The 22,323-nt window shown below is 44.1% G+C and overlaps 1 protein-coding gene across 1 annotated transcript in view; it reads left to right on the forward strand.

Annotated features, from left to right (window-relative positions):
* The first annotated feature begins 859 nt into the window (after positions 1-859).
* The window catches only part of RARRES1 (retinoic acid receptor responder (tazarotene induced) 1), a 57,836-nt gene continuing 36,372 nt past the window's right edge, over positions 860-22,323 (forward strand). Inside the window, exons 1-3 of the mRNA XM_012724784.1 lie at positions 860-977; positions 2,938-3,047; positions 21,207-21,287. Coding sequence (XP_012580238.1) covers positions 860-977; positions 2,938-3,047; positions 21,207-21,287 — 309 coding nt within the window. The remainder of the gene's footprint in view (positions 978-2,937; positions 3,048-21,206; positions 21,288-22,323) is intronic.

Here is a 22,323-nt window from a genome sequence, read left to right on the forward strand (position 1 = left end):
AAAAGTAAAAATCTCTGTCTTCTCAGACTTTTCTCTGCCACCCAGAGAGAATCAGTGTGTCCTCGTGTGACCTTTTTATCTACACACAAAACCTGTTTACACTGCCCAGTGTCAGGGATTAGGACAACACTGTGCACAGCACACCCCCATGTCTGGCCACCCCCACTGTGTGCTCTGGCTGACAAGGGCTAGTTCAGGCCCCTGTGGGGTGTCTGTGTGTTTTTTACACAAATGAAGTTTACCTTATACACATTCTATCACTTTTTTTTTAAGATTAATTTATTTATGCATACAGAACTGGGGTACAGGCCAGAGGTACAGGTGAGAGGCCTCACCAGAGACAGAGTGGGGAGCAGAACAGGCAGATCGACGAACCACACTGCTGTAGGGAGCCGTGGGTGGGTCAGGAGAGGTCTGCCACACCATGTGGATCTCCTCCGGGGCAGGCGGGAATCGAACTCATGCAGAAGTGGCTCCAGCCTCTCAGCGCTGTGCTTTTATCCGCTGCGCCACCAGGGAGGGCCCACTTTTTTTTTTTTTTTAACCTTAAAACTACATCATATTCTGATGGGTTAATTTTAGAAATCAATTTTACTGAACCACAGGTGCTCAAGTATTTGATAAAGATTATTCTGGCTGTGTCTGTGAGGGTAGTTCGAGGTAAGATTAGTATTTACATTGGTAGATTGAGTCAAGCTGATTGCTCAGATTGGAGACCAGCAGAGAACAAAAGGTGGAGGAAGGCAGAACTTGCTCTCAGCCCAACTGCTTTCCCGCCCAGACATTGCTTCGCCTGTGCCTGCATTAGAAATATACCTCAGCTCTCCTGGTCTCTGGAACCAAAGGGTTTGCAGCCGAAATGCATCCATCAAGTGACTCGACCAAACTGGAGATTCTGAGCAAAGAGTCTAATTACTTGAATCAAGTAGGAGACGGGGGATCACCTCGAAAGAACCGCCTCCCATTTCTAAAAGGAGGTAAGGTTTGTACTGGATTATTGACATTTGGACAGGCGTGGGGGAGGGGCAAGGTGGAATGTCTAGGATCTTGGTTTTGAGGGTGAGGGGCAGTTTCATGATCAGGCCTCTGCAGAAATGGTGGCCAAGCACGCACACGCACACACACACAGTGGACATTTCTGTAAATAATTATTAATGAAACTAAAGTAGCAAATGTTAGGTCACAGAGGGTTCTTTCTGTGCTAGCTGGTTTAGGATTTAAACAATTTGGGTTCAAATGAGTGTCTGATCCTTAACGAAGTAGTTAAGGATCAGTTCCTTAGAGTTCTAAAGATCTTACCTGATAATGTAACTTTGCTTTGCAGACTTTCATGGTAAACTATCTGGTTCACAGATGGCAGATCATGGGGCTTCTCAATGGCCACATTTTTGTTTCTTACCAAAAATCTTTTTAGAGATCTATTGAGAAAGTTACACATGGGGTCTATAGTTACATACCTATATTGGTTCAGTAACTCTGAAGCACTCTAATACACACAGTTAACATCCATCTCCACCACATTCTATCCAAGGACATGCTAATCCAACCCATCGTAGTAGATGCATTTCAGTTTACATACTGTTTATTACATCACCCCAGTGAACAATCCTAGCCATATCTCTTTGTTTAAACACACCCGTGGAATTTATTCATAGTGGAGGCGGAATTCTTGGGTCAAAAGGTGTGGATGTTAAATGTTATCAGGTATTGCCTGATTGCACTCCAAGTGTTGCACAAATTTACACTCCATCAATAGGGATTAGAGGTTCTACTTTTTCCATAAAATAGTTGTTTGGTTGGTTGATTGGCTAGAGATGGGCATCACTTAGCCATGCTTTAGATAATGAAGCCAGAAAAAAAGGGAGGGAAGGTTGGGGGGATATATAAAGAAGAGAAGATTCTAGAAAGGAAGACGACTGCAGAGACTACTCCTGAGTGCAGGAGCAGGGTTCTCCCTGGAGAGGAGGTGGGTGGGGTGCCTCTTTAGTCACTGCAAAGGAGGGGGATGGGGTGAAGTGGGTGTATAAGATAGTGGAGGTAAGAGGTTTCTACTTTCTCTGAAATATAGAAGGATGGAGTAGTTGCTCAAAGTGAAAACCTAGGAATCAGAGGAAGTTGGTCAAAGCGAGAATATTAAGGTAGAAAGGAAACCTGACTATTCAACAAAGGATTTCCAGGGAGCATGCAAGCCCAGTCTCTTCAGCAGGAAAGTTCCTTTGGGGCTGGACACAGTGTGGATGACCTACCTCTCCCCAGATTTCTCTGGTTCCACTTGGTTCTCCACCCAGGGTCACTGAGCTCGCTTTGCCTTGTACACACAGCACGTCCCTTGCCCAACTAACACTCAGGTTCATGATAGGCATAAACACCTTCCGTATCAAGAAGAGCTCTGTGCTCCCTCTGGCACTGGAGGCCCCATTGACAGCCGTAACAAACAGCCCTGGACCACCATGGGCATCCTGTTCCCTGTGGGTGCCTACAGGCCCCAACATGGCGGGTGGGGTGAATGTGATCTCTTTCAATAGCTAAGAATTTCTCCCTCTGTCAAAATAACAAAGTAATTTTTATATAATCTGTCCCCAAATAAACTGTTTTGGTTGTTGAATCTGAGATGAAGTAATACAAGTAGTTCTAAATCATATTCAGACTCCTTAAAACTAGCATTAATTTCCAGAAGATTGATACCATATTATTTTGTTGGCACTGTTTTCTGACTTGAGATGAAAAAGTAACACTAAAAATAACACTACCATTAATATTCCACCAGAAAAAAAATAACTTTACTTCTCATATTAAGGTTTGGAATATCACTTATCAGTTGACACAGACATCTCCCAAATGATTTAAGTGAAAGTTCTGCAGGTCAGTAAGAGGAAAGAAGAAAAGAATTTCATGAAGTTGTCAGTTGCCCAAAGCCACACTCCTCACGCTTTGTAGGTTTGTGTTCTCAAGCCAAGAGGAGTCGGTTTTGGGAAGAACCCAAGTGGAATGTGAGCTGGAACAAGATGTGGTTTTATGATGCAGCAGGCTTCGAGATCCTTCAATCAGTAATAACAACCGTATTTAGCACTCCTGGGGTGCTTTTGAAAGCTAAGCAATCCCTCAGAGCCCTGCCAGGGGACCAGGTCCCTAGTTGCTGTGGTCATTACTGTAGAAAACCACACTGCTCCATGTCTGCCATGCAGGTTGCTGGTATGGCTGGAGGAATCAGGGCTGAGTGCCGCAGGCTGCAGTGATGGCCTCTCACCGCCTGCCAGTGCCCCAGGGTCACAGCCCCCCAGGGTCACAGACCCTCAGGCAGTGCAATACTCTTGCCAGGCCAGATGCTGTCACACCTCTGCTTACACATCTGAGTGGCCTCTTGTCAATCTTAGAACAAAGACCAGACAAATGCTAACCGGGCTCTAGGGTCTAATATCTTTGTCAGCAACTCCGCCATCATATTCTGCTTCCTGCTGTCACTGCCCATATTCTAGAAGTTCCAGGAACCTCCAGGAAGGTCCATTGCAGTGCTCTGTGTGGCTGTACCTCTGCTGATCGCTGTACCTCAGATGTCAGCTTACAGGTCTGCTCCCCAGGACAGTTCCCACCCCAGACTGGTTTTTCTTTCCTGACATCAAGTATCTTTCCCTCAAGAATTCGTGACAATATGCAATTATGCAGTTATTTGCATGACTATCTGATTAATGTCTTCCCCTGCACTTAAGCTGCCACCACGAAGGCAAGGCCCAGGTCTGTTTAGCTCACTGCTATTTCCTAATGTATGATACGTCATAATCGCTCGACAAGTGTTTGACGCACGAATAAATGGTAGAGAGCTAGCAATCCTCTATAAATCTAACACGTGGGCCCACTCCCCCCCACTCCAGCACAGGGAGTCATAGCAAACACACAAATGTCATAGTCAGGAGTTTACTTTTCCATCTTATTCTCTAGAATTGAGTGGTATTTTGATTACTTTCATTTTTGTATCTTCACCCTTTGGAAAGAAAATCTTCACAAACTCATAGAGCTAAATAAAGGACTTTAAGTGGACAATTTGAACGTCAGGCAAATATTAAGTCATCTAGTCTAGATAACAGAGTTTCCTAAAATTTTCTGCTGTGAAGAACCCAGAAGTCTAGTCAAACACCACTGAAACTTTATTCACCCTAACAAAGGCTTTTTTAGTATCCCTCTAAGTGGTTGTCTGAGAAATAAAAGTGAACCAAGGGTAACTGAGTAACTGTTCAGTCTTCACACTGCTCCCGCGCTGCAGAAAAGCACCACTGTGTCTCTCCAAAATGAACTGCCCATTTCTGGCTTAATTCCTTTATCTAATTTCTCAGCTCCTGTGCAGCTGTCATGGAGAAGACACCTGATTGATAAGATCAGGAGCATACATGGACTCTGCCAAATATTCAACACATTGTAAAGTTATAATAACTGATGAAACAGCTGAGGTGAGAGCTGGTTAGGCAACAAACGTGAAAACTGATGGGATAAATGATGTGATGTGATGTGATAATGGATGTGATGTGATAACTGATGTGATATGATAACTGATGCGATGTGATAACTGATGTGATGTGCTTATGATGTGATTACTGATGTGACAGCTGATCTGATAACTCACATGAGTGAGGCCAGGACTGCTTTCCAGTAGCATGGTCATTTAGGCTCCAGAATAACGAAAAAGAAAGTGAGGCTTTCTAAATGCTGGACATTGCCTGGCCCGGGCTGTGGCTCTCATGGCTCCCAAGGCATTACTCCCCTGTGCACAGTGACTCTCTCACCTTGAAGACGCCGGGCTTCCACCCAGCTCTCGGAGCTCTCTTACCCTCTGGCCTTCACCTTTTATCATCTGAGCCCAACCTTGGTCTCTTCTCTCAAAAAGTATGTGGCTGGCCTATGTTTAGAAAGATTCTTCATCATCCTGTCAATGGGGGACATCCGGGGTTAGCAAATGACAATCACCACATCAGTTGTTAAGGGCAAAGGGTGCTCACACTTCCTGAAGCCTAAAAGTCTCCTCTTTCCCCATGGAAAGAAAAGAGGTGTTGCCACTCAGTCTGGAGAAAGTTGCCTCACATCCAGTGCGGGTCAAACTTCTTTTCAACCAGAAAGAAAAAGACAACAATAAAAGTGGTTGAGTGTTGCATATTCATTTAAAGAGAAAGTTTACATTCTGCTTTTTTGGATCACAATTCATTTAGTGCTCTCTCTCTAAATAATTGTTTGTCAAACTCCCCCTAGAAAGAATACAACTTGCTATTTTTATTTGAATGCTCAATTTTTTTTTTTAAAGATTTATTTATTTGTGCATACAGAACTGGGGTATAGGCCAGAGACTCAGGGGCGGTGAGAGGCTTCACCAGAGACAGAGTGGGGAACAGAACAGGCAGATCAAGGAAGTACACTGCTGAGGGGAGCAGCGGGTGGGTCAGGAGAGGTCTGCCTCGCCATGTGGTCACCTCCCAGGCAGGCAGGAATCGAACTTATGCGGAAGTGGCTTTAGCTTCTCAGTGCTGTGCTTTAACCCACTGCGCCACCAGGGAGGGCCTGAATGCTCAATTTATTAAGCCTACAAGTTTAATAAACAAGACTTTGAAAATCAAGTTTTCTTAAACATTCAAGCCCTGATTGTTAAATTACTTTAAATGATTTAATGTGCAATTAAAAAATTAGCAGAATTGGTCTTTGAACACCACAAACACCATTACAAAATCCTTAAAACTATCCTAAAATGACAATTCATGTCCTAGTGATGTCTATACCTAGTGATATGAGTGGGGTGTGTCATCAGAACTTATCAACCAGTGTACAGGAACGTAAACCCAGTTGGGGTATTTCAGACACAGACAACTGAAGCCCCAGACCAATATGAGGGAGAGGGGTTCACAAGAGAGGGTGAGGGGGGTGCATCTCCACTCCCAGCTTCCATCTTTCAGTGCTGGAATGAGTGTCTTTAGAACAAACATCCAATCCCTTAATCTATACTGATATAACTGATTTTTCTTAGAGCTTGGGACTTCATTCACTGCCAAAACTTTGTCTCTTCTTGATGCTTTCTTTCCTCAAAGCAAATGAGGTTGAGAGAACTTCTGTGCAATATCCAGATGATGTCATTCAGCAGAAAGCAGGGACTATAATCTCAGCCCTACAGTTCTCACACATGTTCATTTATTCCGTGTCATCCCTTAGAGCTCAGGACTGGCCTTCTTTCCTTCCCCATTCTGTCATGTATCACCAGGTGAGCAGGGTATGCTCTGCCCATTCTGGCATAATACTAGTGAAAGAGAATAGCATTCCTGTGACTATAGCAAAATGAGAAACAGTTCTTTTAAAAATCATGTTTAGGTCCTCCCTGGTGGCGCAGCGGGTTAAAGCACTGCACTAAGAAGCTTAAGCCACTTCCGCATGAGTTCGAGCCCCACCTGCCCCAGAGGAGATCCACATGGCGAGGCAGACCTCTCCTGACCCGCCCGCTGCTCCCCTCAGCATTGTACTTCGTTGATCTGCCTGTTCTGCTCCCCGCTCTGTCTCTGGTGAATCCTCTCACCCTCCGCCTCTCTGGCCTGTACCCTAGTTCTGTATGAATAAATAAATCTTTAAAAATAAATAAATAAATATAAAAATCATGTTTAGACCTTAAAGAATTATTCTCTCAAGGCTATTGAATCACCTTACATTCTTCAAGGTCAAGGCCAGTTTAAAAAATCACTGGACTAGTGCAGGTGAGCAGAGCAGCAGCTGAGAAGGATGTTAGTCCTGCCAATCTTTTTATTTTAGAATAAAAGTTCGGCTCCTTCGTCAAAGAATTGCCTCAGTTTTAAATAAGAGTCCATGTAAAGTTCTTAGCCCTGATATGTCAGATTAAATACTCAAAATGTTCCTGGTCTCTGGTAGAGTTTCTTTTTGGGTCACTTTGGGGAGCACCCACATGTGTACTGGATGAGGATTCAAGTTGGGTTAGTATAAACAACAACCTTCCCTGTCAACTCATACAATGGATTATTTCAAAGATCAATTTTATTGTCCAAAATATTAATAATTATCACAATGGACTTTCTGAGTTGGAGGGAGAGTATGGCAGACAGAAAGAAGGTGGTGTGAGCCAGCAGAAAGATGGCTTTCATCTGACAACAAGTATGAACTTCAACCTGTCTCCTTCCACACCTGAGAAAAATGAGTACAAAATTAATTGAGATCTGAACATGGTGGGTTCAGGTAAATTAAACATTCATTCTTGTATTAAGTCAAACAGCTTAAGCATTTGAGGTGACTTGTCTTCATCAGGAAGCAAGGGAGGCGGCTCAAGATGGCAGAGTAAGAACCTGTACTGTCTCCTCCTGTGATCACGTGCCAAGACCACACCTAATCTAGACGGACCTACACAGAAGCAGACCTGAACCCCGAACGCATTGCGCTTCCACAACGAAGGATGAAAAGGCCTCACCCAAATGGAAAGGAGAGACAGTCTCACCAAGACACCCCATTTCGGGAGCAAGGAGGTACACTTGGGAAGACATCTCCCAGTTGTCAAGATTCTGTTGGTGAGCTGGGAGAGCACTGGGGGCCCCAAGCTCCTGGAACCTCTGCATTGAAGGGGCGTGAGCACAAAGAGCCAAAAGAGAGAACAAGAACTAGCCATAAGCAGGTCCTTAAGCGGACTCAGTCACTTGGGACTCAAAGTGCTAGAGGATCCAAACAACCCATAGGTGAAGGGGCCCCAGATACTGAACACATTGGCCTGGCAGACAAGGAATCTTAGGGAATAATCCGGGGTCAGAGTCAGGGGCAATTGCAGATAGCAGGGTGGGTGACACCACCTTGGAACTACAGGACCCTGAGGATGAACTGCTAATGAGAGCTCCACCCACCCCCAGGAGGGAGCCAAGCTAACTGGGGGCAGACAGGTAACTATGGAGAGGGTTTAGTCCCTGCTAGCCACTGCCTGCCTGCTGGCAAGCAAGCTGTACCCCTATAGCCAGCAAGCATCCCCAACGACCTCCTAAAGGGTAGCCAGCTAATAAGCAGACCATGACACCTGCTGTGCTAACCCACCCCGCCCCCATAGCCCAAGGCCTGCCAGACCTGCCCTGCCAGTCAGCATGTGTGTTCCACTCCCTGCAAGGCCCTGGCCTCATGCCCCAGCAATCAGGTTGCCCCAGCCCGGCACACCCACAGCAAGGTCCCCGTTGTGCGGCCCCAGTTATGCCCAAAAGTTCTTCTGGGTCCACAAGGCCTGCCTCCCAGCCTCAAGCACACAGCCAAGGCCTGGCCCTAAGGGTGAGGACTTCCATTGTCACTGCCAGTAGCCCAGCTATTCCAGGTACTTCCTGCAAAACAGGTGGCCAGCTGAGGGCCATCCCTCCAGTAGCTATCGCTCTCCTGGCCCAGTAAGCTCAAATGCCTGGACAAACTGGACACATCCCACCCACAGTAACTGCAGGTAGACACATGCCAAGACTGAAGCCACAGCACCACCCACTGAGCACACTTTATTCAGGGGCCAAATCCAAATCCAACCAAAAAGTCTCTGCCTGGCAGGATTACAGCCCTCCTTAGGGTGCTGCTGGAGAGGCACCCATGAAGGGGACGCACCTTGACCAACTTGGGAAACCAGCAGAATCTGGTGCTCTAGGCTGCCACGGGATAGTGCCTGCATGCAATCAAGTGGTGCTGTCTACAACAGAGTGAAGTGAACATACACAGCCAGGCAAAATGTGGGACACAGGACATGCCCCAAATAAAAGGATAAGAGAAAACAATGGAAAAGGGCCCTGAGGAAGTGGTGATAGACAAGTGACTACGGAATAATGCAAAGTGGATAGACAAAGATGCTCACTGAACTCAGAGAAAAAAAAAAATGGATGAACTAGACACATCCAAATGAAAGTCCTAGAGTAGAAGAATACAATAACAGAAATAAAAGATACAATAATGCAGCCCAACAATATACTGGACAACACAGGTGAATGAGTAGTGAGCTGCAAGGTAAGCATTGCTCACAATTATTTTAGCAAACACTCCAAGAAAGATTACAAAAATCTTCAATAAAGAATCAGCAAACTGGCCCTCCCTGGTGGCGCAGCAGGTTAAAGCACAGCACTGAGAAGCTAAAGCCACTCCTGCATGAGTTTGATTCCCGCCTGCCCCGGAGGTGACCACATGGCACGGCAGACCTCTCCTGACCCGCCCGCTGCTCCCCTCAGCAGTGTACTTCATCGATCTACCTGTTCTGCTCCCCGCTTTGTCTCTGGTGAAACCTCTCGCCACCCCTGAGCCTCTGCCCTGTACCCTAGTTCTGTATGTACAAATAAATAAATCTTATTAAAAAAAAAAGAATCAGCAAACTAAATCCAGCAATATTTTGAAATTTTAGAACAAACAAAAAGCAAACGCATAATTTATAGTGAAATGATGGCTTAACTTCAGAAAACCTATCAATGTTGGAAACTGCTTGATACACTTCAAGAGAAAAATATATAATTTCAATAGATCTAGAAAATGCATTTATCAAGTTGAAAGCCCACTGGTGCTTAGAAAATAAACTTAACCAAGCAGGAATCACAGGGAAATCTCATGTCCTCATAGAAGATACCCTCAAAAAAATTAACAACACCATTAGACCTAATAAAAAATCAGAAGTGTTTTCTAGAATCAAGAAAAATTTTCAATGTCCCCCAATTTGGCCAGCACAATAAGACCAGAGGTGAAGACAGAATGTATAATGGGTGGAAAGAAATGATCTTGCCATTAAATGCAGACAATAATTGCTTACATGTGTATTTGTTTTCTGCTGCAGAGTATCAAATTGAATTGCTTCAAACAGCACTTACTACTATCTCCATTTCCTGGGTCAGAATCCTTTTCTCTCCTCAGGTGGGGTCCTGCCTCTGTTCTCACCTGGAGCCCACAGTCCTTTTCCAGATAATTATTGGCAGATCTAGCTTCTGTGGGTGTAAGACTGAGTTGTCCATCTCCTTGATATCTGTCTGGAGAGTGTCCCATCCTGTTCACACTGATAGCTTACTTACTCAAACAAGACAATCTCTCCCGGTGGGGTAAGTGTGAGTCACCTAAGACAGTGTCTGACCTGAGTCACTTATTATTTATCATATACATGACTCATATCAGACACAGTGTTCCATGATAACGATGGGAGTGACTATCCCATTACCTTTGCTTATAATAACCTCACCAAAGGAGTGACTCTTCCTTCTGCCCCCATTCAGCAAAAGACACTATTGAGGCATGAACAACAGAAGGTGAAAATTTTAAGCACCGGCTTAGGATTTTGTCTACCACATTACAGAAAACCCAAGACATTTTGTCTTTTTCAAGAGATTTAAAAAGAAACTATTATCACTAACATGACAGCGTAACACGACAGTTTGGAAATACGAGATCAACAGACAAAAGCAAACATGTCTAGATCAGAATCAGCTCCTGAGAATGCAGTAGAAGACTCCAATGTTAGGAAACACTAAACAAAACCACCACCAAAATAACCCCTAAGCTCACAGAAGCAGAGAACAAATTGGTGGTTGTCAGAGGCATGGGGAGGAGGGCAGGGTGAGCAAAATGGGGAGGGGGTGTCAAAAGATACAAATTCTCATTTAAAATAAATAGATCGTGGGATGGAATATGCAGCCTGGTGACTAGTTCGTTAACACGGTACCACATGCTTGAAAGATGCTAAGAGAAAAACACCTTAGGAGGTCTTAATCACAAGAAAGAAAATGTTTCTAGTTAACATGGGATGGTAATGGATGCTGATTAGACTTATGTGGTGATCATTTCAAGATATATAAATATTGAATCACGTGGTATAACTGAAACTAATATATTTCGATTAGACCTTAATTTTTGAAAACAGAAACAATACTCAAAAAGGGGACATTTATTTTATTTCCAAACTGTTCTTTTCAGAGCTGTCATAGGGGCTTTCCAGCTATCCCCAAATCCCACAGTTTCCCTGTGCTGAGAGTGAGACCCAGCTGAATTCCAGGCCTGGTTCTAAATCTTTACAAATATGAACTCATGAAATCTTCACAGAGCCCAGTCAAGTGTACATTGTCTTCCACCTTTCCAAGGCAGAAAGGTGATGTCACTTCCTGGAGGGGGCCCAGCCACAGAGCCAAGCTCCAAATGCAATGTAGTGCCTGTAGCTGCCTTCAATTCTACCTGATTTTCGTTTTCCAAAGAGATGTGGCTTGTGTGCAAATACCTAGCAGAAGACACCTCATCCTATCCCTGCTCACTTTTAGGAATCCAGCAGTAAGTAAAACTTTTGAGAGGGGTAAAGAGATACAGCAAAAAAGTAAAGCCAGCTTCAGGAGAGAGAGGGAAAGGAGTTCTTAATTTTACCAGCTGTAACTAACATGACTAGACTCTGAGACCCATGTCACATAAACTGTATCACTCAGAAAAACAGCTAACTGATCAATAATGACCAACCTAAGGTGACATCCATTCAAGCCTGTTTAATGTGCACTTCTCAGATGACAAACACAGTGATATACAGGAAACACTAGGCTGAGGAGCCTGGAGACTTGGGGAGCAAGAATGTGGCTCACAATTTCTTGCATAAAAAGCCCCACAGCTGAGGCCCTCCCTGGTGGTGCAGCGGGTTAAAGCACAGCACTGAGAATCTAAAGCCACTTCCGCATGAGTTCGATTCCCGCCTGCCCGGGAGGTGACCATATGGTGCGGCAGAACTCTCTTGACCTGCCCACTGCTCCCCTCAGCAGTGTACATCGTCGATCTGCCTGTTCTGCTCCCAGCTCTGTCTCTGGTGAAGCCTCTCTCCGCCCCTGAGCCTCTGGCCTATACCTCAGTTCTGTATGTACAAATAAATAAATCTTTAAAATAAAATTTTAAAAAGCCCCACAGCTGAATGCCCTGTTTAGGTGCCAGTTCTGATGTGGGGCTCCTTTACTAAGAGAGCACACATCATCAAGGTCAAGAGCGTTGGCCACTAAGCCAAGGGAATGGTGTATAGTTTGCGGAACCTGAGTCATTTAGAGGCAGGTTGATGGATGCACCCCACCCAAATGGAATAACCTGGAATGTGGGAGGAGGTGACCCCCAAAGAGGTTCCAGCCAGGAAAACATATGTCTAGGAAGTTCTTATGAAGCAGCCCTGGCGTGGTGAGCCATGGATCAGTGGTCACTGGCGACCACAGTCCTCACCCATGAGGTGAGTACATCTAGCCAGAGCGGCCTAGGACAAGAGGGAACGTCATTGCCGTCAACCTTTGAGAATTTTCAGTGTTGTCTTTGGGGTCACCATCATGTTACAAGTGTCTTCCCTCCATGTCTGGAAACCCACCACCCAGCTACCCTGGCAGAACCTTCTCTGCAAGTCTGGGCCACAAGCCTGCTCGCTGTCCATAGATACACGCAGGCGCTGGGCCCAAGCAGTGAGCAAGTCTCTTGAAAATGTAGGTCTCCAGACAGAACCCACACAGTGCAGCGGTGAGGCCACCCCACCCCACACCTGCTGCACCTCTGCTGGTTCAGTTCCACCAACCTGGAAGCCAGATGTGGTGTTGCCTAAGGACTGATTGCTCCCAGTCAAGTCTGATTTTGGACACATTTCTGTTTGTTTTTGTTTTTTTTTTTTAAGAGGTGAGGGGGAGGTGAGAGGATTCACCAGAGAGAAAGTGGGGAGCAGAACAGGTAGATCCAATGAAATATACTAAGGTGGGCCCTCCTGGTGTCACAACAGGCTAGGACACAACACTGCAAGCGAGCCGCAGCCACTTCAGTAGGAGTTCAATCCCTGGCCTGGAGGTGACCACATGGCGCGGCAGACCTCTCCTGTCTCGCCCGCTGTTCCCCTCAGCAGTGTACTTCATCAATCTGCCTGTTCTGCTCCCCACTCTGTCTCCGGTGATTCCTCTCATAGCCCCTGCACCTCTGGCCTGTACCCCAGTTCAATATGCATAAATAAATAATCTTAAAAAAAGAGAGAGAAAAATAAACCACTGAGGAGAGCAGTGGGTGAGACAAGAGAGGTCTGCTGTACCATGTGGTCAGTTTCCTGGCCAGGGATCGAACTCATGCTGCACTGGCTGTGCATAGCTTCCTAGTGCTATGACTTAACCCCATGTGCTACCAGGGAGGCCCTTGTACATATATTTCTTAAAATAGTACAAGTAAACCCGCCCCAGTGGTATAACAGGCTAAAGCACAGCTCTCTGAAGCTCTCCACAGCCACTGCAGCATGAGTTCGATCCCCAGCCAGGGAGGTGACCCACATGGCACAGCAGACTTCTTCTGTCTCACCCACTGCTCCCCTCAGCAATGCATTTCAGTCAATGTACCTATTCTGTTCCCCACTTTGACTCTGGTGAATCCTCTCACCCCCCCACACACTCTTGACTTGTACCCCAGTTCTTGTATGCATAAATAAATAAATATTTTAAAAAATACTACAAGTTACAACACAGAATAAATGCCTTAATTGGCATGACACGGGGCACTATATTTAAAGAAAATTTCCCAATGGCAACACAGTAAACACTTGGTTACCTGTCCGGAAAGGGAATAGGACACTCAAATCATATATATTGTCTTATTTTAGTTTGATAGGATATTTATTCCCCCGGTATATTTACATAACATCTACAACTTGTCAGAGGTAGGCCTTGTGAAGGGCCATGGAGGGATGGCTCTGGGACAAGGGGCATGATCTGTAGGGAGCTGCTTACATGGATCCACACGGTTGTCAAAACTCGGAGCTGTACACTTGCAATGTAGATGCTAAAGGTACTGATTCAGTTATCATGGAGATTATGAAAGCATGTAGAGGACTAGAACAATTAGATACAAATTCTAAAGGGCTTGAAGGTATATTCCACTGATCAATTTCTCTATATGACAAAGTTAAGTCTCAAAATACCAAACACTCAATCTGAACTCCCCAGGAATGTACTGGATAATTGCTGGTAAGTGGTGACTCAGAGACCTGAGAGAGACAAGAGGGTGTCAGCTGAAGATCAGGCCGTCACTGGGAACACCACCTACATAATTACAGGCCAAGGTCTCAACTCTCTGGGTTCATTCAGCGTGAGGCGCATCTGTTGACACCCTAACCTCTCTGGATAATGCCTCATTCCCTAAGGAGTCCCTATTTTTCATAAGCATGTGTTCAAAGGCCCTGGGATAGCCTCGACGGGCAAAACACAATTATACCTCCCAGGTGACTGAATGAGAAAACTTCAGATTCTGGACCTGAAGCAGGAAGTTTCCCAGGTCTGCTTAGATCCTGCTGCTTTCCCAGGCCTGCTGCTTGGGGAGTCTGTTGCTTGGATTCTGCTGCCTGCTGGAGCAGAAATTCCCTGCAGTGTGCTGCTTGTCCACCGTAGTAGCTGTGTCTACTTGACCCCCTTCCCAAACAATAAAAAGTGCTTATGCTATGATAAATGGGATGACACGTTTCTTCATGCAAACTGTATAAAGCATTACCTTTCCTGTAATTTGGGGCTCAACCTTTTGGGACTGAGCCCACTGAGCCCGTCAGGTGACAGGTAAGTCTCTCTCTCTCTCCACCTGAGTGCCATCTGATTTCTCTGGGGAATTGCAGTACCAGACCAATAGCTTGTAGTCCATCTAAATGGGTGCCTTGGGTGGGGTAGATAAGGTGGTTCTTCAAATCGTTTAATCAGTAGTTTCAATGAACAAGAGGATAAGTTTACCAAGTGTTCAGAAGCCATCAGCAAGCCAAGATGACCCTCAAGGCAGGCCACAGACTCTGAGTTTCCATTACCTGACAGGAATAATGGCTGGGCCCAAGCCTAAAGGTTAAACTGGAATACATTTTTAAATGAATTGTATTAAGTCAAAAAGACCAATTCCCAAATCTAGGATGGCAGTGGAGAAAAACGGACAGAAAAAGCCTTGTGGTTTCAGCTAACAACTAACAGAACTGCCAATTCAACCTGCCTCCTCTGGTTCTAGAAGCCTCATTTTGAGTGACTGTGATAAACTAGGGTGTGTGTAGAAGAGGAATGGGAAGTCTGAAGTGGACACTTCCCCTCATCCTACCACAAATATTTTAGGAAATGGGTGGCATAGTCTGAAGAAGGACAGAGAAATAAGGTTTAGTGACCAGCCTGGGTTACCTGATTACCTGGGGCTGAAGGGATTTCTAGACACAGAACTTTCAGTTTTAAAACCTGGACAATCCCAGGCAAACCTGGGTGGAGGTGATAATGAGGTAAGAGGTGATTCTGATTTCTGGGAATGAAGGAGGGAATTACTCTCAGCTACTCTAAAATGGATCTGGTAGAAGATAGCAGAGGCTACTCTGAAGATACTCCAGACAGGGAAATGCTGAGATTCCCTAAGAGCTTTCTCTGCAGAAAAAACACATGGCAGTTCTGGGTGAGGAGGGGACTATAGAGGCAACAGTTGTGGGGGGAAGAAGAGCTTTTGTTTCTTCTTATAGACGCTAAATGGGGATTCTACCTCATAAACTCATCAAATCCTAATTACTTCTGAAGACTCTAACTACAAATTTCACATGGGGATTAGGGCTTTAACATTAAGTTTTGGGGGAGGACACCAAGCCATGAACAGGGAGGTCAGAGAGTCATGGCAAGACTCTCTAGTTCCACCTCTTCCTGGCTATGTGGCTCAGCAAGTTGCTAAAAGCCTCTGCAAATAGTCTGCCCAGGACTCAATATCAGTTCCCACCTAGAGTGACTGCCCAGCCAGCCCGCCCTCATCGCACCTCCCCCAACTACTTTTTCTTCCCAACACCAAGTGCCTGAAGCAGAGTACTGTTGGCTGTCAGTCAGGGTTGGTTTTCTCCTAGAGTTGAGCAGCTGTTGAGAAGCCATAAAGGAGGCAGCCCTCACCCCCTTCTTGTTCCAGCTTTCTCCATGTGGAGCTTTTTTTGTAGTAAAGTAGCTACTGCAACTCCAACCCCAGCATCCATGTTCAGGGAAGAAGAAAAGGGCACAGTGACCGCAGCAGGTCACTAGCCAGCATCAGATCACACACACCCAGCAGTACTTAGTGGACCCATCCCGCCGTGAGCAGACCCACATCCAGTCAGTAGGAAGAAAAAGTGTTGGGTAGGCCAAGAGAGGCCTCTGCCCCAGCTGGGCACGGGTACGGCTTCCAGGCCCGAGCATGCCAGTTCAAACTAGAGGCAAGACAAAGCTGGCAAGAAGAGCAGGCGGGCAGCAGTTCAGCCAGAAGCCGAGTCCTGGAGCAGAGATGCTCACAGTGAACGCTTGGACTTGGGAAACTTTGCGTAAGTCAATAGCTCTGCTGGAAATGGAAAAAGGATTGGGTAAGGCTTTTTGCTCAAGACTGATATAACTGTTAAAAAGAATGTTCTATCCTGTCCTAAAAACAAAAACAAAATGACTGAAGAGTGAGCCAAGAGGAAGCAGGCCCTACAGGGCGGGTAATATTACAGTTTCAGAGAATAATACAAAACAGCTCACAATTGTGACTCTTTGGCTCCTTTTCTTCCTGTGCCTGGAAGGTGTCAATGGGTCTCCCTGTGTTCACCTGGTTCCTGCTGGTGCTCACAGACACACCCACACCTCCACCCCTCTAAGACAAATGTGAAGAGGGCTTTCCATCAGCTCAACTGCACCTATGTAATCAGTGATGATTGAGGTCTGGTCTCTTCATCCAGGGGCAGCGTCAGCCCTATCTGGGAACTTATTAGAAGGGAAACAAACTCTCAGGTCTGGGCCAGACATGCTGGGATTCTAAACCAACTGCAAACTTAAGAAATCCTAGTCTTGAGTGAGATTCAGTAAGAGTAGCCACTCTTTGGTTTTCTAACATCTATCATAGAATTACTAAAACTAATAAGGAGTTAAATCAAACTTTTGGACTCTGCAGTATGTTAGAGAGAGATTAGAGTATAAGATGAATTGGGAACCACCTGACAGAGGTGTGAAGTCAAATTTCTTAATGCTTTATTTTAATCAGAGCAGCTCCAGATGACTGTTTTTGAAGGTTATAGCAAAAAAAATTATTTATTTGCAAAAATTAGTGTCAATGGAGTTTTTGGCACTGACAGAGTGGTAAGATGTATCAAAATGTTAGATTGGCCCCAATTTTAATGCCTGTTATGGGTTAAATTGTGTTCCCTGAGATTCATATGTTGAAGGGCTAACCCAAGAACTGCTGACTGTACTTGGAGTTTTCTCACAGAATTTTCTCCTCATAGACTTTTTCCAATACAGAATTCTCACCTCTTTTCCTCACAGATTTGTCTCCTCATTGACTTTTTAACTTTCTCCTTAGTCTTTTCTTTCAGACTTTTGGTGGGCTTTTTCTATCACAGGATTCTTGCCTCTTCAGAGAATTCTATCCTTGCCTCTTCAGGATTCTTGCCTCTTCAGAGAATTCTATCCTTGTTGACTTTTCTCCTCAATTTCTCTCAAATGTTTCCTCATAGAATTCTTCATAAACATTATATAACATGTCAACTCATAGGCTTTTACTTTTTTTCTCTAGAATTTTCTCTTTAGACTTTAATTACTTTCCTCTTCGGGTTTTTTGCTCAGAGGTTTTATCCTGACAGAATTTTCTCATGTAATTTATCTTCAGAGACTTTATGTTCTCCATCACTGAGTTACCTCATCATTGATTTTCTCCTCATTGATGCCTCTTCATTGAATTTTTTCCTCATCCAATTTTCTCCTTGTAGATTTTTCTCCTCAGAAATTTCTCCTACAGATTTTCTCATTAGACATTCCCTACACTTTCCTTCTTGACATTCTCCTCATACTTTTGCTCCTCACAGAAATATCTAACCATTTATTTTTTTCTTCAGAGACTTATCCTCAGAGACTATGTCCTCATAATTTTCTCCTCATAGCATTTTTTCTTACTAAATTACCATTGACTTTTCTTCTCACTGATTTCTCTCATCATAGCATTTTCTTGTCAAAAACAGGCTTTTCTCCTCAGATTTTTCTTTTCATAAACTCTTTCCTTGCAGAATTCTATTCTCATGTTTCTTTCTCCTAACACATTTGTTATACTCAGATATTAATTTTCCTTCAGAAATGCACTTCTCTTACACATTTATTTCTCCTCAAGTACTTATACTTACTCATCTACTTTTCTGTAAATATTTATATTTGTTTTCTTGTTAAGTTTTGCCATATACTCTATGGAAATATAAGAGGGGAAGACATTATTTATTTTGAAGGAAATGTATTTTTATGTATCTATTAAGCTCTCAATTATATTGTAACGGTCTTTAATATTATTTACATATTTTTAATTGTACCAAACTTTGTGAAGGATGTGTTCCAAGTAATCATTCTTTAGCTAGTGCCATTTTCCATGGGAATATTTATTGTACATTAACTTCTAAAAATATTCAATTTATATTTGTTAATGTTCTGATTCCTTTGTAAAATGTCATCATACTCTTTAAACATTAAGTCTTGAAATTAAAATCTGTTAGCAAAATACAAAGCAGGTGAAAAGGTAAAATGAAGTCAGTAGGTGGGTCCTAATATTGAAGTCCACAACATCTGAGACAAGATTATTGTTTTTTGAGAAAAAGATTTAAGAAAGAATAAGAAAAAAAGCCACCAACAAAGTTTATTAGGGAAAAAAAAGACAGGGTAGTCTCAGAAAAGCTGCTGGAGCAGTAAAGCATAGGGTTTTTACTTTGTTTCTTTCTGAGTGGGGATGGGTTCTTCTTAATTATGCAAACCTTGCTTCCATCACTCCTCCCAAATCCTGGGCTAACTGGAACTCCCCTCCCCTTCTCTTTATGAGCAATGACACTTAAAAGACTCTTCCCAGACCTTCCAGATATACCAGGTCTTAATCTAGTTCTTGGAACATAGCTGTAGCCTCAGCTGCCATGTCAGAAAGCAGAGATGCAGCTGTGCTCCTCTGGGAGAATGTGTGCGAGCCCTTTCCTCTCCCTAACACTAATCCAATAAGAAGAGGAGACCAAAGAGGGAGCTGTGGGAAGAGACAGGAAGGAAGCCTCCCATGAAACCAACCCTGCTGACATCTTGAACTGAGATTTCTGGGGTCCACAATCATCAGAAATAAATTCCTGTTGTTTAGTCTATCCAGTGCGTGTACTATTTATGGCCACCCTAATAAACTAGCACGACACACAAAGACACTGCTCATGATAAGGCTGGGCCTCGCCCGACAATTACTGTTGTGATAGGCAATTGTGCCATTCCAAACGTCCAGCTCACCACCTCCATGGGAAGATAATGATATTGCACCTTCCCACTCCCTGAAGAAGTTGAGCACAGCCACATGCTGTCCTGCAGCCCATATAAGGTGAACAGAAGTGACAGGTCAACTCCAAGCAGGCCCATAAGGAACTGAGCACAGTTCCCCCTTCTCCCTGGAACCAGGGATGTCGTGGACCCCCTTCCCAATCCAGTCACAATGAACTTGTACTGAGAACAGCCTGTCATGCCATATTAGTCCGACATTCCACGATGCTCGTTTTGACAGTACATCCTAGCCTCTCCTGACTGACTGCTACCTCACCTTTCTCGCAATTTAAAATTTGTCAAATTCAAATATTCAGTGTTTATTTAATTCAAATAAGCATATCAATTACATTATTGATCTTTCTTTAGTTTGGATTTTTTCTAACCTACAGACATGCATATAAGGCCATATATGCTGTATGTGAGCTGGTAAGAGAGCTCAAGCTTTCTTATAGAAGGTGTGGAGAGGACACTGAGATTTGTCCAGGGAAAGGCCAATTTAGTGAGCCTCTCTCTGCATGGGCAGGCACTGTGTAAGTACAGAACATAACAATTCTGTGCCAAACTGGCCAGCTATTCTCTCTTTGAATCCATCCAACATACGGCATCCCATACAAGAGAGACTGGAGCCAGTGGGTGGGTGAACTATGATGAGACCTCATTCCTCCTGGCTCTCAGCCCAGCACCTTTTGCATGCTACCCATCTGTCAGTCCTTCAAGAATAAAAAAAAATACAATTTCATGTTGGTCAACAATAACAGCTCCTATCAAGGACAGATTAAGTTCAAAGCTTGGACATAATTCTATTGTTTACCAATGAAAAGAAAACCATTTTTGCACTAGCATTTGCTTCCAAAAAATAATGTTCATGCAATCCATTCACCCTGCTCACTGTAAGCCCTTCCAAACCCATCACAAATCCAGCTTTTTCTGAATAGCTTCCCACCTGGAGACCCACCCATGGCATCACTGCACTCCAGTCTGAGGAGCCAAACCACCTGTGTGAGTTGTCCAGTGGGCTGTGACAGTGATTAATCAGGTGATAAGCTTATTTGTTCTCACAGGCCCTGTCAGGAGCAGGTGGAAAGAATGTTGAGGAGGGAAAACACATGGAATGGGGGTTCTCTAGCACCGTCCTATGAGCAGGGTAGCCAGATGTGGGCAGATGCCACCTCTTGTATTCAGACTTTGGTTTTGGTTTCTATGCACAGTTAGTTGTGAGTAGCAGTGTCATAAACCAACCATCCCGAAAGTTCATGGTATACTACCACCTATTAGGATTTTTTTCTTTAAAGCACATAAAGTTAGAGGTTTTATTGCCTCACTATATAATGAACATAGAATCTTCTCAAAATGGAGAGAATACACTTTGTTATTTCAAGCTTTACTTAAATCTCTTTGTTCAGGAAATTAAAATAGTGCCAATTAATAATTAATTTCATATCTCAGTTTATAGACTATAAAGTACAAAGTTAATTCAATCTCAGGACAGCAAATACCCTCTCTTAATTCACTGTAGAAAAACAAAACACCATGTCAAATTATGTAAATGGTCTGTAAAGATGCTGTGTTCTTAACTAGCATGAAATGTCAAAAATGAAAGCTTACTTGGGAAATTGCAAAACCTAATACATGTAGTAATGTGTATTCCTTTCATTACATACAAAAACCATCTGCTGGCAATTATGTGTCAAATAGGCCTGTCAAAGCTTTGCAAGAGAAGAATTTTTCCTCAGAGCCACACAATCTACATTATTTTAGTTTTAACCTTGAGTACAGGCTGGGTTGTTTAAACAACCATTCATGCCCACAGCTAGAGAAAGCAGAAAATTCCATCAGTTCTCATTGGCTCCAACCCAGGCACAATTTTGGATCAAGGGGGGCTGAGCAAACAGACTGTCCACTTGGTGCTTTGCTACCTAGTGCTGAGCTCACCAAGGAATTCTGACATAGCAACATGGACGTTTCTCTCTTTAGCGGCCACGGCTTCTGGAACCCACACAGTCTCCTGAGGCCGTGCTGTCCAGTTCTCCCTGGGCAAAAGTCAGCTCCCTCAGGGTGAGTGAAGCATGTGCACATCTGGAGGTGCAAAAATGTACCCCCAAAATGATGTCATTATATAAAGGACTGCTCAGTTAATACCATTTGAGGGCACATTACAGTCCAAACAGCTCATGGGGTGTGGGGAGAAAAAGCCCCAATGGCAGAACCACACTTTACCGCATTCTTCCATGTCCCCCGTGTTAACCACAAAAAGTGAAATGTCAGTAGCATTGATAAAGACGCTGCCACTCTCACTCCAGAAAGTGTCCACAGGGCCCAAAAGTCCAAACAGCAGCTTTTAATTTAGTGCTAATAAGGACTGATGGGACCGCTGTGTTATTCTCTTGAACTGAATTCATTCCAGCTCCCCTGACACCTCCAGTGTCTGGTATGGAAAGAACAGGGTGGTGCTGGGGAATGGTGAAGTGAACCCCCTTTCCTGTCCTGGCAAGGGATGGTCTCTGGGCATCTTAACCTCTTAACTTCTTGCCCCAGGTAACTCCCCTCAGTTGTGGAGATTAATCATATCCTTCTGTTACAAGTATTTAGCAACACTGAAACAGAACTCCCCCAAATATTACTTTCTCTTTCTCCCAAACCACTGCTATAGTGAGAAGTCAAGTGTCTAATGATGCTGTCTAATATGGCAATCACCAGCCCCTATTAGAATTGTGTATTTAAATCAATTAAAACTAGGTCCAATTTCAATTCTTGAGCTGTACTTACTGAATTTTAAGAACTTTGTAGTCACATATAGCTCATGGCAGATGCAGAACATATTCTTCAAATAGTTCTGTTGGCTAGAGCTGGTGACCTTGTCTACTCCAACGTAGCGACTTCTGAACATGCCATGTCAGCCTCTACCTAAATTACGTCATGGTGAAACATGGTGATCAGGGTGCTGAAGCTCCAAAAGACAGTGGGCAATATAGGACAGGTGGTCTATAGGACCTGTGGGTTCTTCATCTGTGCACACTGCTGCAAGACCAATCAGACTCAGTGACAATGGGGGGAACAACAGTGGAGTTTATTTAACCAAGAGGGAAGAAGT

The sequence above is a fragment of the Condylura cristata genome, unplaced genomic scaffold (genome assembly GCF_000260355.1).
Source record: "Condylura cristata isolate star-nosed mole 26May11 unplaced genomic scaffold, ConCri1.0 scaffold00014, whole genome shotgun sequence".
Taxonomy (NCBI): Eukaryota; Metazoa; Chordata; class Mammalia; order Eulipotyphla; family Talpidae; genus Condylura; species Condylura cristata.